The sequence below is a fragment of the Rattus rattus genome, chromosome 4 (assembly GCF_011064425.1).
Source record: "Rattus rattus isolate New Zealand chromosome 4, Rrattus_CSIRO_v1, whole genome shotgun sequence".
Taxonomy (NCBI): domain Eukaryota; kingdom Metazoa; phylum Chordata; class Mammalia; order Rodentia; family Muridae; genus Rattus; species Rattus rattus.
The window spans coordinates 180,917,910-180,931,418 of NC_046157.1; the positions used below are offsets into that span (position 1 = coordinate 180,917,910).

A 13,509-nucleotide genomic window follows, 5' to 3' on the forward strand; every position below is an offset into this window, starting at 1 on the left:
TTGTCGGTATAACTGTACTGTCAATGGCTTTATGTACATTACAAACAGTGTCAATGAAACAATCGTAACATTTCCACAACTCTAAACTACGCAAATATTTAAATCTATTCATTTGTTTGTGTGTATATTGTGTGTCTTGTGTCTATGTGTATGTACACTGATGCCAGCACACACGTGGGCAAATACTTATCACAGTACATGTGTAGAAGTCAGAAAATATCTTTCTGAAGTCTGATTTCTCCTTCCACTGTGGTGTCTAGGGATCCGGCAAGTGTTTTTACCCACTGATCCATCACAGTGGCCCTTGCTTTTTGTTTCTGTTTGTTTCTTTGACTTTTTAAAGACAAGGTCTCATAACGTATCTCTGGCTGGCCTCAAACTTACCTTCCTGCCTCAGACTCCTGAACGCTAGGACAACAGTGTGCCAATGTGTGTACCTTTGGAATGTTTCTTTACTGGGGGTTGATTGGGTGGCCCCAACTGGCCTTGAATTCATTACGTAGACAGGCCTTGAACTTAGGGAGATCCTTCTGCTTCGGCCATCCAAGTGCTGGGACGACAAGTGTGCATCACCATGCGCAATGTCATTTGTCTGTTTATTGAAACAGGATCTCACTACAGCCTGAGCTTGCCCAGGACTCACTGTATTACCCAGGCTGGCCTCCAACTCAGGGCAAGTCTCCTGCCTTAGCTTCCTGAGTGGTGGGATAATAGGTGTAAGCTACCATGGCAGCTAAAACACATTTCTTTTTTTATTTTTAATTTTGTAAAAACCATCACAAGTTGAGCCAGCAAGATTGTTCTACCAAATCTGACAGCCTGAGTTCAACCCCTGGGAACCACACTGGAGGAGGAGGAGAAACTATCACAAAGCTGTCCTCTGACAAATGGCTAACACACACATACACAAATAAAGATGTGCAAGTAAGAACACAAGTTTACTTCCCATTATCTGCACTTGACCTTAGCCAAAAAGCCGAGAAGCAGTACATCTCATAATCCGTGAGCTTTGGAAAGTTCAAGACTGGCACCTAGTGGAGGCTGGAAAACCCGTAGTTCTGAGAGGGGGAGTCTAGTACAGCCCAAGCATGTCTTGAACCCCTTATCCTCTGACTCTGCATCCTAACTGCTCAGGTTATAAGCATGTACCACATACCTAGGTTTTAAACACTTGGGTTTTTTTTTCTTTAAGATTTATTTTATGTAGATTAATGTTTTGCCTGCATGTATGTCTGTGCACTATGTGCATGCCTTATGCATGTGGAGATCAGAAAGCAAGAGATTCTCTAGAATTTGGAGTCAGAGATGGTTATAAACTACCATGTGAGAGCCAGGTGGGAAGGCCAGGCCTCGCTCTCTATGGGCCCAACTGACAGCAGGAAAACTGTGGCATTGAAGCAAAGGCCTTTCTTCTCTCGATCCCCAAGTACTTCAAATTATCAATGCTCTGGACAGACAGTGGTTTACAACTACTGCTCTCTCACTACACGAATAAATACAAAAGGACATTTTTTACTTACCAAAATTACCGCAGGTAATTTCTTTCCTACTTGTAGTTGTAATAACAAACTTTTCTTCAGATGAAATGCCAATTGTCTATCCAAAATAAAGGAAATAAAACCAATCATTACTTAAAGGAAATAAATGTACTATTTGCAAGAATGTGAACATACTGATATTACAAACACTACACTCATTTGTCTAGGAAATATAGAACTCAGCATTTTTAAATTTTGACTTTGCAAAATCAATCACTTATAAGCCTTTTAAATTGCTTTTTCCTGCTCTTTGCTACCCAGAGCGTGTAAGAATCATCAGATAATGAAAGTGTGGTGCATACACAGTGGAATTTTATTCAATTGTAAATAACATGAGTTTATGAAATGTCCAGGATGATGGTTAGAAATAGAAAATATCCTAAGTGGGTAACAAGGAGACAAATGCATGCTCTCCTTCATATGTGGATCTTAGTTTCCGATTTTAAAGATTTCTATAATTAACCTGGCGTGTCTGTACAGGTCATGAAACCAAAAAGGGTCCACAAGAGGGGGTACAGTGTAGGACCTGAAAGGGGAGAGGGAAATGTAGAAGGCATGTAATATGGGAGTAGAGGGGAATGCTGGAGTTAAAGGTTCATGTGGGGATGCAGCCATGGATGAGTTGGGGGGAGGGGTGGAAAGTTTGATAGCCAGTGCTAAGGATGTATAAAAAGCCTCACAAAAGCCAACTACTTTATATGCTAGTAACAAATATATAATTTCCTGGGATCATGACACATGCCCTTTTCTTAAAATTCTTTAATAGATATATTTCTTTACTTAATTTCAAACGTTATTCCCCTTCCCAGTTTCCTGTCCATAAGCCCCATTCCTTCCTTCCCCCTCCTCCATGGGGTATTCTCCTATACATCCCCTGATTGCCCTCCCCATATTCTCCTGCACTGGGGATCCAACCTTGGCAGGACCAAGGGCTTCCCCTTCCTCTGGTGCCCCAACAAGGCTATTCTCTGCTACATATGCAGTTGGAGCCCTGGGTCAGTCCATGTATATGGTCTTTCGGTAGTGGTTTAGTCCCTGGAAGCTCTGGTTAGCTGGCGTTGTTGTTTTTAGTGACTCATACCCTTAATCCCAGAAGTTGGAAAGGAGAGGCATGCAGCTCTCTAAACTCCAGGCCACCAGGGCTATTTAGTGAGATAAGAACAAAACAACTTCTAATTGGGTTTAAGGCCCACTCCAAAAGGTAGAACTCTCATACCAGGGTCAAGAACCTGTGGCTAGATAGGTCCCTAGTGGGAGCCCTACCATTCTTCTGCTAAACTGGCACAGTATAAAATCATTCTCTAATATTTTTCACTAGACCCATAGGTTAGATTCCCTCTCAGTCCTCATCAGACAAGTTTCCTCTTGTAATAAACAATGATTAACACAGACCTGCAAGTGACCAAGGGACGGAGGATGAGACTGGGATGCTCAGCACTAAGTGGTATGTCTACATCACACCAAGTCTTCTCGAGGTTCAGGGACAATTCTGGAAGGGGCTGGAGGATGACTACAAGGAAAGAGTATTCTCCAGATGCAATGGGGGTGGCTGCACACATGGACTCCTAGTAGTTTTGAAAGAACACACAGGTTGGCACAAGCCCACACCAGACAAAATCCCAGCAATGGAGAAAGGAGGTAGGCATTACACCCCACCCCTAGCTTAAGTGATAATACTGATGGACAGCTGCCAGGAGAGGGAGAATCATATTTAAGGTACAGCCCCTGGTAGGTCAGCTGTGCTCTAGCAGACAGCTCCAAACCCAAGTGGATATGAGGATATGAGCAACATCAATAGACTTAATGTTTTGTTTTTTTCAAAAAAAAAAAAAATCAAAAGGCCACAAACTTGGGTGAATGGGGGTATGGATGTAGCAAAAAAAAAAAAAAAATCCTGTCTAAATGATCAAAGAATAAGATGTGTATATACATATATATGTGGATATAGATATAGTCAATTTTAAAGAATTTTAAAGACAATGAACAGAGGTGGACAGTGCTTCCTCCAGAAGACATATGTTATTGAAAGAAATCCTTAGTGCCAGACACAGGTTACCCTCCTATAAGCTATTGGTCAAGGAGGCCCCAAAGCCCTCCAAAACAACACAAGCTATTGCTACTGCTCTTTGCCCACAACTGGATGCCAAGACCCTATTACTGAAGATGCAACCCACTTTGGTTGTAGGGCAGAAATCAAATAGGAAATGACTAGGAAACTTCCTTTCTGATGGTTAGCTTTCAGTGTCAATGAGATAGAACAGTCACAGTGGACTCCCCCAGTAGTGCACCCCCACATACTTCCGATACTGACAAGACATGCCCTCCTGATACAACAGTGACATACTTGCTTCTGACTGAACCTGAAGCCTGCTCCACGGGAGGGAATTCATGCCTGGTACGGTAAATCTGGTCATAAGTCCAAGACTTGGGAAGGTCACTGGATTTAAGGGAAGCTTCTCTTGCTGTTAAGTGGACATGTTGTCAAACTGCTTTCTAAATATTCATATTTAACTCATGATCAGACACGTTTGTTTTTGTCGTAAGCAGCAGTCAATGCAGAGACTCATGACTGACCAAAGGCTGAGGAAAAGGGACTATGCTCAGCCCCAAATGGTTTTTACATCAAAGCTCCCCACTTCCCTCAGGGAGCCAATGAGAGGCAGCAGAGTGTGAGAGGCAGGAGGTATGGAAGAGTGCTGTGGATGTGGGAGGCCAGTGCACACATGGCCAGCACACATAGCAGCTACACATGCCTGCACAAAATCTTCACAAAATCAAGCCAATGAACATTCCCACGTGGAATGGAGGCTCCATCCCCAGCTGAGGAACTACTGGTAACTGATGTCAACTGGGAAGGAGTTGTCATTTTTCTTTAAGGTGTGGCTGCTGGTAGGATGGCCCCAGCCTGAGCATGTAAGTTGCAGTAATTGGATTCAGTAAGTTACATTCCGTGGGAGATGAGGGGAAGCTCTGGGGAGGTATGGAGTAAAGGCAAGGAAGATGCAGGTTGGTATGATCAGGATACATTGTATACACATACAAAATTGCTAAAGAACAAATTAAAAGATCTCATAAGAAAACCCATTAGTGACTAGGTGAGTTTTGAAAGGATTAACTTTTTTCTTCCTTCCTTTCTTTCATTCATTCATTCATTCATTCATTCATTCATTCATTCATGGGGACACATCTGTCAATGGCACACATGTGGGAGTCGGAAGACAACCTGAAAGAGTCATTCTCTCCTTCCACCATGTGGGTCCTGGACATGGAGTGCAGGTCCTGAGGCTTGGTGGCAAGCACCTTTATCCACTGAGTCATCTCAAAGCCCTTGATTTTAAAACATCAAGAGGAACCACTCAAAGGCATGCTCTACCACTCCATTATACTAGGAATCAATTTATTGAAACAAAACATTAATATAACACTTATTTTATACAAATCTGATATATAAATATGTTGGAAGAAAATAGGTGTTTTATACTAAGTATGAATACATGTGCTACAGGATATCTAAAGAAGCCTGACATTTTTCTAAAAACATTACAAAACTTTTAAATCAAATTACAAACCAAAGGGAGGAATTGAAAGAAACCACAAAAAGGCTTCCTTAATTAGGAAGATTAAGTCCAACAAAATGAGCAAAAGCCTGAATAATCAGAAGGAAAATACAGAACTGATGAGACAGTTCAGCATGCCTGATGCCCCGAGTTCAATCCCTGGGACCCACGTGACGGAAGGAGAAAGATAACACCCTACAGACTAAACAACTAATGAGTGAATATAATAAAAAAAAATAAATTTTTTAAAAAAGGAAAAAGTACAGTGGGAGTGACAAAATCAAAAATATCAAAAACTACCAAAAATAACTAAAATAAATTAACACTCATTTGAATTAAAAAGAAAAACCATATTATTTCTAAAATGAAACAATCCTTCCTAACTAAGGATGCCTAAGAAAATTTTAAGTTATCGGGCAAAATCTTCCAAAGATACAAAATAAAACTGTTCTTCTCAAAGATTTTTAACTCAATGTGTGTGTTCCAAATGTGTGTGAGTAATCTCAAAGACCAGAAGATATCAGGTTCTGAGGCTGGCGCTGCACGTGGTGTAAGCCACCCAACTTATGTGTTGGGAACACATCTCAGGTCCTCTGAAGAGCAGTTAAGAGCTCTCTTAACCTCTTGAGCCTCTCCCAGCCCCTCAAAATAAATTCTTAGGATTAATTATAGAACTAATTGGGATGCTAACCCCTAGACCACTTTTTTCCTTCAAAACAATTATGGTTCAGGAAAGCAATGTGGTCCCCTCCCTGATTCCTTGAGGAGGGAGTATGAATTTACTTGATTTTTGAAACAGGGCTCTCATCATGTAGCTCAAACTTGCAGCAATCCTCCTGCCTCAATCTTCAGTTACACTGACTGAAGATGTATACCACCATGCTCAGCCTAAAGGATGTTGTTAAAGAATCCCAGCTAGGGCTAGATAACAGCTCCATGGCTAAACACTGTCTACCTGCATGAAATGCTCCGTTTATACGCTCATGCAGTGGGGGCTGGAGATCCTAGCTAATAAGCAGAGAAGGGAAATCAAAACAACACCATCAACAGATGAACCCCCAAATCTGGCATGGGGCCTTACACTTTTAATCCCAAAACTAAGGAGGAGACAGGAAGTCTGCTTTAAATTAGAGGCCATCCTGGGCTACAGAGTAAGACACTGTCTCAAAAATAAATAATAGATAAGGGGTTGGGGATTTAGCTCAGTGGTAGAGCGCTTGCCTAGGAAGCGCAAGGCCCTGGGTTCGGTTCCCAGCTCCGAAAAAAAGAACCAAATAAATAAATAAATAATAGATAAAAATAAAAATTGGGTGTGTTGGTAAATCTCTGTAATAACAGAATTTAGGAAACAGAGGCAGGTGGACTGCCAGAAGGGTTACATAATAAGACCTTGTCTAAAACAAAACAACACAACAATAATAGGTAGCCATTAAATAAGTCGGAATTTAATGGATGAATCCAGCTGAGACCACCTGAATCCTCTTGAACTTATTAAATTAAATTTAATGAAGCCTTTCAGCTAAAATGTAGTTTACAGGACACATATATAAATAGAGAAGTCACAATACTGTAAAGCCAAGGGGGCGAGGCATGTAATACTGCAAATCAGGGGATGGTATCTCACCCATGTAATCCCAGTACTCAGGATGCAAAGAGAGAAACATCATTCTCAGCTACACAGAGCTACCCAGGAACACAGGTAACTCCAAATACAAACCTGTGAGGCCGCTTAGCTACTAAAGATGCTTGCTGCCAAACCCAACCATCTGAGTTCAATCCCAGGAACCCTATTGTAGATGCCAGCCTAGCCTATTTGGCAACTGTAGGTCAGTGAGAACCTCTGTCTCAAAACACTATGATTAACAACCAAGGTTGTCCTCTGACTTAATCACAAAAGTCAGTGCACACATGCGCACACACGCACACACACACACACACACACACACACACACACACACACACGCGCACATACCAAGGTAGACAATGCTGAATGACACTCAAAGTTGATCTCTGGCCAACACATGCACACAACCACACATGTACACATATACAAAACTATGTACAAATATTTAAGATTAATGTACAGCTGGAAAATATTTTACGTATCTAATTATTACATACAGTATACCTATAAAGCTATTGTTTTTAAGGTTTTCTTTTAAGGATTCTTCTAGAATAATGGATTAGTATACTTAATCCAGTTTGTGACTAACTTCATAGATGGCTTCTGCCTTTCAACTATCAATATACCTATCCACATATCTCTAGATAGGAATGGAAATACCTTTGTTACCCGAATTAGATTATACTCAACTAAAACTATACAAATATTCCTTTATAAGGGGATTACAATCCAATAAAATCGTTGCAAATTAAAAATGTGTTTCAGAGACCTAACTTCACAAATAGTATAGCTTGTGCCTACTATTGCAGGATATATGATCACACTGTGAACCCTGAGATGTTTCTCGTTATGGCGTAGCTCAGCCCTTAACATTAATCCCACACAAGGAAGGTACAGTTAGTTTGGAGAAGGAAGCACCCACATTTGAAAGTGCTGTGGCAGACAAAGTGAGCAGAAAAAGTGATGAACCAGAGTAAGATTTGACAGAATTAATCAGAGATAGCTCAACTCTCAAGAGCAGAGAGGAAAGGGAAGCTACGGAAGAGAAAGAGGAGGGACAGGTTGCATAGACACAGGTGAGACAGACTGAGCCAGGGAATGAGAAGGAGCCAGAGGATCAGAACAGATGGCCAGAGTTAGTGTGAGGCCAAGCAGAGCAACTCAGGAGAGGCTGAGAGAAGCCAGACTCAGCACGGGTTTAAACAAAACAAAACCCAGGACCCACATAAGGGAAGATGAGAACCAACTCCTTATAGCTGTCCTCCATACACAGCAGCATATGCATAAATGTGTGTATAATGTATATAATACACTCATAATACACTCACAATAAATCTAATAGGTTAAAAAATAAAAACAGTATCTTGCATACTTGAAAACTATTATGAGTAAATTTTGTGTTCTTGCCACGTAACAGAGCCAGAACAGCCGAATTGAATCTGCCAGATATCAGAAAGAACTAAGAAGAGGTGAGCACATTCAACAGTATGTCTCAGAGACTAGAAACATTCTAGGAGGCCTGCATCAGACTGAGAGGCTAGAAGCTTCCAGGACTAGGCCTAGGTTAGCAGAGGGAGGCAGAACAGTATTTACCAGACAGGACAGACTAGCTACACACAAACTCATAGCAGCTGGGACTGACTGTATGCACAAGGCTTGTACAAGATCACACCAGCCCAAAATCCCAGCATGGTTGGGGGAGGAGCTCATGGCATCTCATCCATATCTGAGGAGTTCCTGGCAATTTGATGGCTGCTGAGGGAGAGGGCCTTGACAGGCTACCCATGCTCCATACAGGTAGTAATAAATGGGCTCAATGAGTATTCTTAAAAAAGAAGAGAGCATATTAAATGATGAAGGGCATGGGGAGATTGGAGAGAATGGGGGTGGACCTGACTCAAATCCATGGTGTGCATGCATGACTATTACCTAAGATACTTTTATGTGTATGGGTGATTTACCTACATGTGTGTCAGTGGGCTGGGGTGAGCACTGGCTGCTCTTCCAGAGGACCCGGGTTTGATTCCAAGTACCCACATGGCAGCTCACAACTGTCTGTCCCAAGGGATCTGACACCTTCTTCTGGCTTTCATGGGTAACACCGGCCCAGACCAAGAAGCATTCGTGTAATAGACTGACATAAAATATTTTCTTAAAGATAAGAATTCAAGCTGGGCATGGGTGGTGAGTGCCTTTAATCACAGCACTCAGGAAACAAAGTCAGGTATATCTCTGTCAGTTTGAGGCTAGTCTGGTGTACATAATGAGTTCCAGGCCAGTTGGGTCTACGCAGAAAGACCCTCTCACAGAACAAAAACAAAACAAAACAAAACAAAAAATCAGAATTCAAAATTCAAAGCATACTTTCTGCTGGATGTCTCTTTTTTGTGCCACCACAACGTTGAAACATTCTAAGTCAAAATTCCAAACTGGAGGCTGGCTATACTTTCCTCCTCTGGAAGACAGTTTTGTCTACATTTAAGAGCACTGACTTTTCTTCCAGAGGACCTGGGTTCAATTCCCAGCAACCACACAGCAGCACACAAATGTCTGTAACTTCAGTTTCAGGGGATCCAGCATCCTTACATAAACACATACAGGCAAAACACCAATGCACATAAAAAAATAAATTAAAATTATCATATATGGTGCATGTCTATGACTCCTCCACTCAGAAGCTACGGACCAGAAGCTGGAGTCCATCAAGGATTACACAGTGAGACCAGTGTTTAAACAAAACCCAGGAACCACATGGGAGGGTGAAAACCAACTCCTTACAACTGCCCCCTAATGTCCATACGCAGTGCATACATGTGTGTACGTGTGTGTATAATGCGTATATACACTCAGAATAAATACACTCAGAATAAATCTAATAGGTTAAAAAATAAAAATATCTTGCATATTTGAAAACTGTTAAGAGTAAATGCTGTGTTCTTGCCACAAAAGAGGAAGAACGAGTGTATGCTGAATGGCACGGTTTTAAATGGACACAGTAGCCATACCAGGCACTCCTCACACTTGAGAGGCTGAACTAAAGGTTTGCCCACAGTGTAAGCTAGCCTGGAGCACCAAGTGATTTCTACACAAGAGCTCTGTCAAAAAAGAGGAAGAAGAGGAGATAGAAACAGGAAAAAGAAACATAAAACTATAACAGTGTGCCTGGAGTGTTTTTGTTTGGAATCGAGTTGTTCTTAAGCTGGGTGTGGCCATGCACTTCTAGGAGGCTGAGTTGGAAGGATGAGAGCTTAGGGCCAGCATAGGCGTCCGTGTGTTCTAGACCTATCAGTGTCACAAACAAACCAACAAAGGATCAGCTCTACTGGTTTCACTTCTTGTGCACCACTGTGCAGATTAGTTCTTTGTCATTTTCTCACAAGCTAGACTCGTCTAGGAAGAGAAAGCCTCACAGAGAAAACGCTTCCATCACTCTCCTGTTGACAACTCTGTGGGGCAATTTTTTGATTAATATGGCAGGACCAAGACCACTGTGGGTGGCAACACAGAAGCAGGTAGTCCTAGGTAAGGGAGGGGGAGGGGGAAGAGGAAGAGGAAGAGGGAGACCAAAGGGAAGAAGGAAGGGAGGGAGGGAGGGAGGGAGGGAAGGAGGGATGAACGAAGCCAGGGTGAACAAGCCATAAGCAGCATTCTTCCTTCCTACCTTCAGCACCTGCCCTGGCTGCCCTCAGTGATGGACAAACCCTTTTCTCCCCAAAGTTGCTTTTGGTCAGAATGTTTTATCACAACCTAGAAAACAAACTAGGACTGAAGAACTGGCTCAGTGGTTAAGAGCACTGGATGGTCTTCCAGAGGTCCTGAGTTCAATTCCCAGCAACCACATGGTGGCTCACAACCATCTGTAATGGGATCCGATGTCCTTTTCTGGTGTGTCTGAAGAGAATGACAGTGTACTCGAATGCATTAAATAAATACTTTAAAAAGGAAAAAAAAAAAAAAACAAGCCAGGACAACTATGTAACGTATGAACTGCAGGTGCTTGACTCAGTCCTTCATCTTCATCTGTGTAATGCAAACACCCCCATGGGATGTTGCATAAACCAACAGAGCACAGGATCCAGGAGCTAGAGATGATGCAATGGTTAAGAGCAAAGCTGTTCTTGCAGAGGACCTGGGTTTGATTCCCAGCACACACAAGATACCCCTCTCCTGGTCTCTGAAAGCTCCAGTCAAGAACCAGTGCACAGACATTCACGCAGGCAAGCACCCATATGCATAAAATAATAATCAAATAAATTTTACTTAAAAAAAAGTAAAAAGACACATTCCTGGCAAAATTAACTGGAAACAAAAGGAAAGAAACTAAATGTAAAACATGTACTACAGTGATATAAAAAGAAGAGGAAGGACTCAAAGGAGTAATACTGAGGCTCCTTAATTTTTAAATTGCTGGTACTGAGATACATGGCAGACTATAACTACAGTATAAGAACTAGTCTTAAAACAAGACAGGGAGAATCTACCCCCATATGTGGCAGGCATAGAATGAATTTCAGGGTTTACCTAGTTTTGTCTTAATTCATGTATCCATTCCTATCTGTGTGAACAGTTACCATATGTCAAGCAAGACACTGGGAATAGAGCTACAAACGTAAGAAAGCCCACCTGGTCAAAGTGAAACTCAATTTGAGTTTTTCAACAAATATACAAAGTCGTATCTTCAGTGGTTCTAAACACAGGAAAACAGACATTTACATTACAATTCATAACAGCAAGGTTACAGTTGTGAAGTAGCAACGAAAATAATTTTATGGTTGGGAAGTCTCCACAACATAGGTATTAAAGGATCGCAACATTAAGGATGGCTGAGAATTAGTGTCCTAGGCCAATCCTAAACTAAGTTTTCTGGAAGAAAAACACAAGTTAATTCGGCCACTGCCATATTCCTCTTTTAAAAGGTCAGAGCCCAGAACGGTGGCAGTTGCGCCTGTGACTACCAACACTGGCCAGCAAAGACAGAAGGATAACCAGAAAGTTCGAGGCCATCCTGGTCAACAGAGACTTCTAGGCTAGCCAGAGCTACAAAGCAAGACCTTGTCTCAAAACAAAACCCCGCAATACCCCTCCCCCAAACATACTCACAAGCTCAGGCAACAGTACCACCAACAACCTATAAAGCATCTACAGCACGTTTTGCTACGCAGTCACTCGTTTTATTTTTCAAACCAGTAAACTCGTTCTTCGTTATGGGCACTTGGAGCTAGTTTAGGAATTCCCAAGAAAGTTGGGAGCTCAGAAAACCAGAAGGGCAGCTCTGAACACTAACCTAACTTAGTGTTAACTCTGTAGAAGAATCCTGCTGGGACGGATCAGGCAAACCTTTCTGACAAGACAACCGGGAAATGACTCCATCACCTCCCTGAAACCTGGGGTACCCGGACTCCCGGAATCTCACCCCCTCTAAACGGCGCAACCGTCGCGACGCTGACTGTCCAGTGGATACAACTCGGCAGTCTACTTTTGAAGTTACGAACTAAGACAAACACAGGTGCTTCTCCTACAGGATGTTGCACCTACTGCTTCGCAACCGTAAAGCTGTAGCTAAACCCGATAAGCGCCCACTAACTTCGAGGTCCCGAACGCTAGACCAGCACAGGCCCACGCTAAACCAGCACAGGCCCACGGAGGGGCGGGACCCCAACCACCTTGGCCAAAGCCAGGCCGGCCGGGACATCCAGCCCGGGGATCAACCGCAACGTGGGCACCCGGCAGAGGCCAAGGCCGCAGAATCCCGGCCATCTGACAAGTTTATGGCGGTGACCCACCCAGGCTTCGGGCCACCTACCCTCACCTCCTCGAGAGCATCCCTTCAGCGCCCCGGAACGTACCTGACACACAGACGCGCGGAACTCCGCGTAGCCCGCGCGCTCCGGGACCTGCAGTGCTCTATCCCCGAGCTCCGAGTCCTTCCCGCGCCGGTCAAACAAGTACACCGTCCTACAGCCGTCGATGTCGCCATCCCTTCCAGACCCCTTGGAGAGGCCGCCGGGATCCTTGGCGCCCTCCGCTGCCATGTTGGGGGGAAAAGAGAAGACCTCGCGGCTCTCGGGCGCGCTTCCCGGAGACGCAGACTCCGCGCGTGTCCTCGGCTCCAGCCGCCGCGGCTCGGGGCCTCGGCGGGCCGCGCAGCACCGACTGGGCAGCGGCCGGGAAGCAACCCGGGAACCGATTCAAACGCTCTTCTGCCGGGGTGCCTCACGTCACTTCCGCGACCCGCGGAGACAGGGACGCGCTGCGCGCGCCTCGGAGCCCGCCAGCTGCGTGCGCCGCCGCCCACGCGAGCCTAGTTCCCTGACCTGAGAGCTAGCCGCCGCCGCGGCTGCTGCGCAGGAGGAAGAGGACGCCTAAGACCGGGCCGGTCCAGCAGGCCGCGGGGCGGGGCGGAGCTTCGCGCGCCCCAGGCCACGCCCCCCGGCCTCACGCGGACCGCGGGGACTGGGGACCGGCGGGAAGACCGCTCCCAGCGCCTGGGGGGCCTCGCGGGAGGACGACTTTCGGGCGCGTCGCCCCAGGGTCTATGCTGGCTCCGGCTGCGGTGCCCTGGAGCCTTCCCACCACGCCATGCGGTCTCCTGGGCGCGACCGAATCGGGCGGATGCGGAGGCTGGAAGTGTGCACCACCTGGGTCCCCGTACGACCGACACTGTGGCTAAAACACTGGGCGCCACTTTGCGCGCACGCTTCCTTCGCGGTCATGGGTGGGTTTTAGTGTGGGACAATGAGACAAAGCTCGGCCTGGAGGAGGAACGGGTCTCTGACGTCACCGCTGCCGC

The 13,509-nt window shown here is 44.6% G+C and overlaps 1 protein-coding gene across 1 annotated transcript in view; it reads right to left on the reverse strand.

Moving 5' to 3' along the window:
* Smchd1 (structural maintenance of chromosomes flexible hinge domain containing 1) overlaps positions 1 to 13,087 on the reverse strand; it is a 127,908-nt gene extending 114,821 nt beyond the window's left edge. Inside the window, exons 1-2 of the mRNA XM_032901759.1 lie at positions 12,566 to 13,087; positions 1,521 to 1,596 (exon numbers count right to left, since the gene is read on the reverse strand). Of these exons, the coding sequence (XP_032757650.1) occupies positions 1,521 to 1,596; positions 12,566 to 12,751 (262 nt within the window). The 5' untranslated portion in view covers positions 12,752 to 13,087. The remainder of the gene's footprint in view (positions 1 to 1,520; positions 1,597 to 12,565) is intronic.
* Between the last annotated feature and the right edge of the window lie 422 nt (positions 13,088 to 13,509).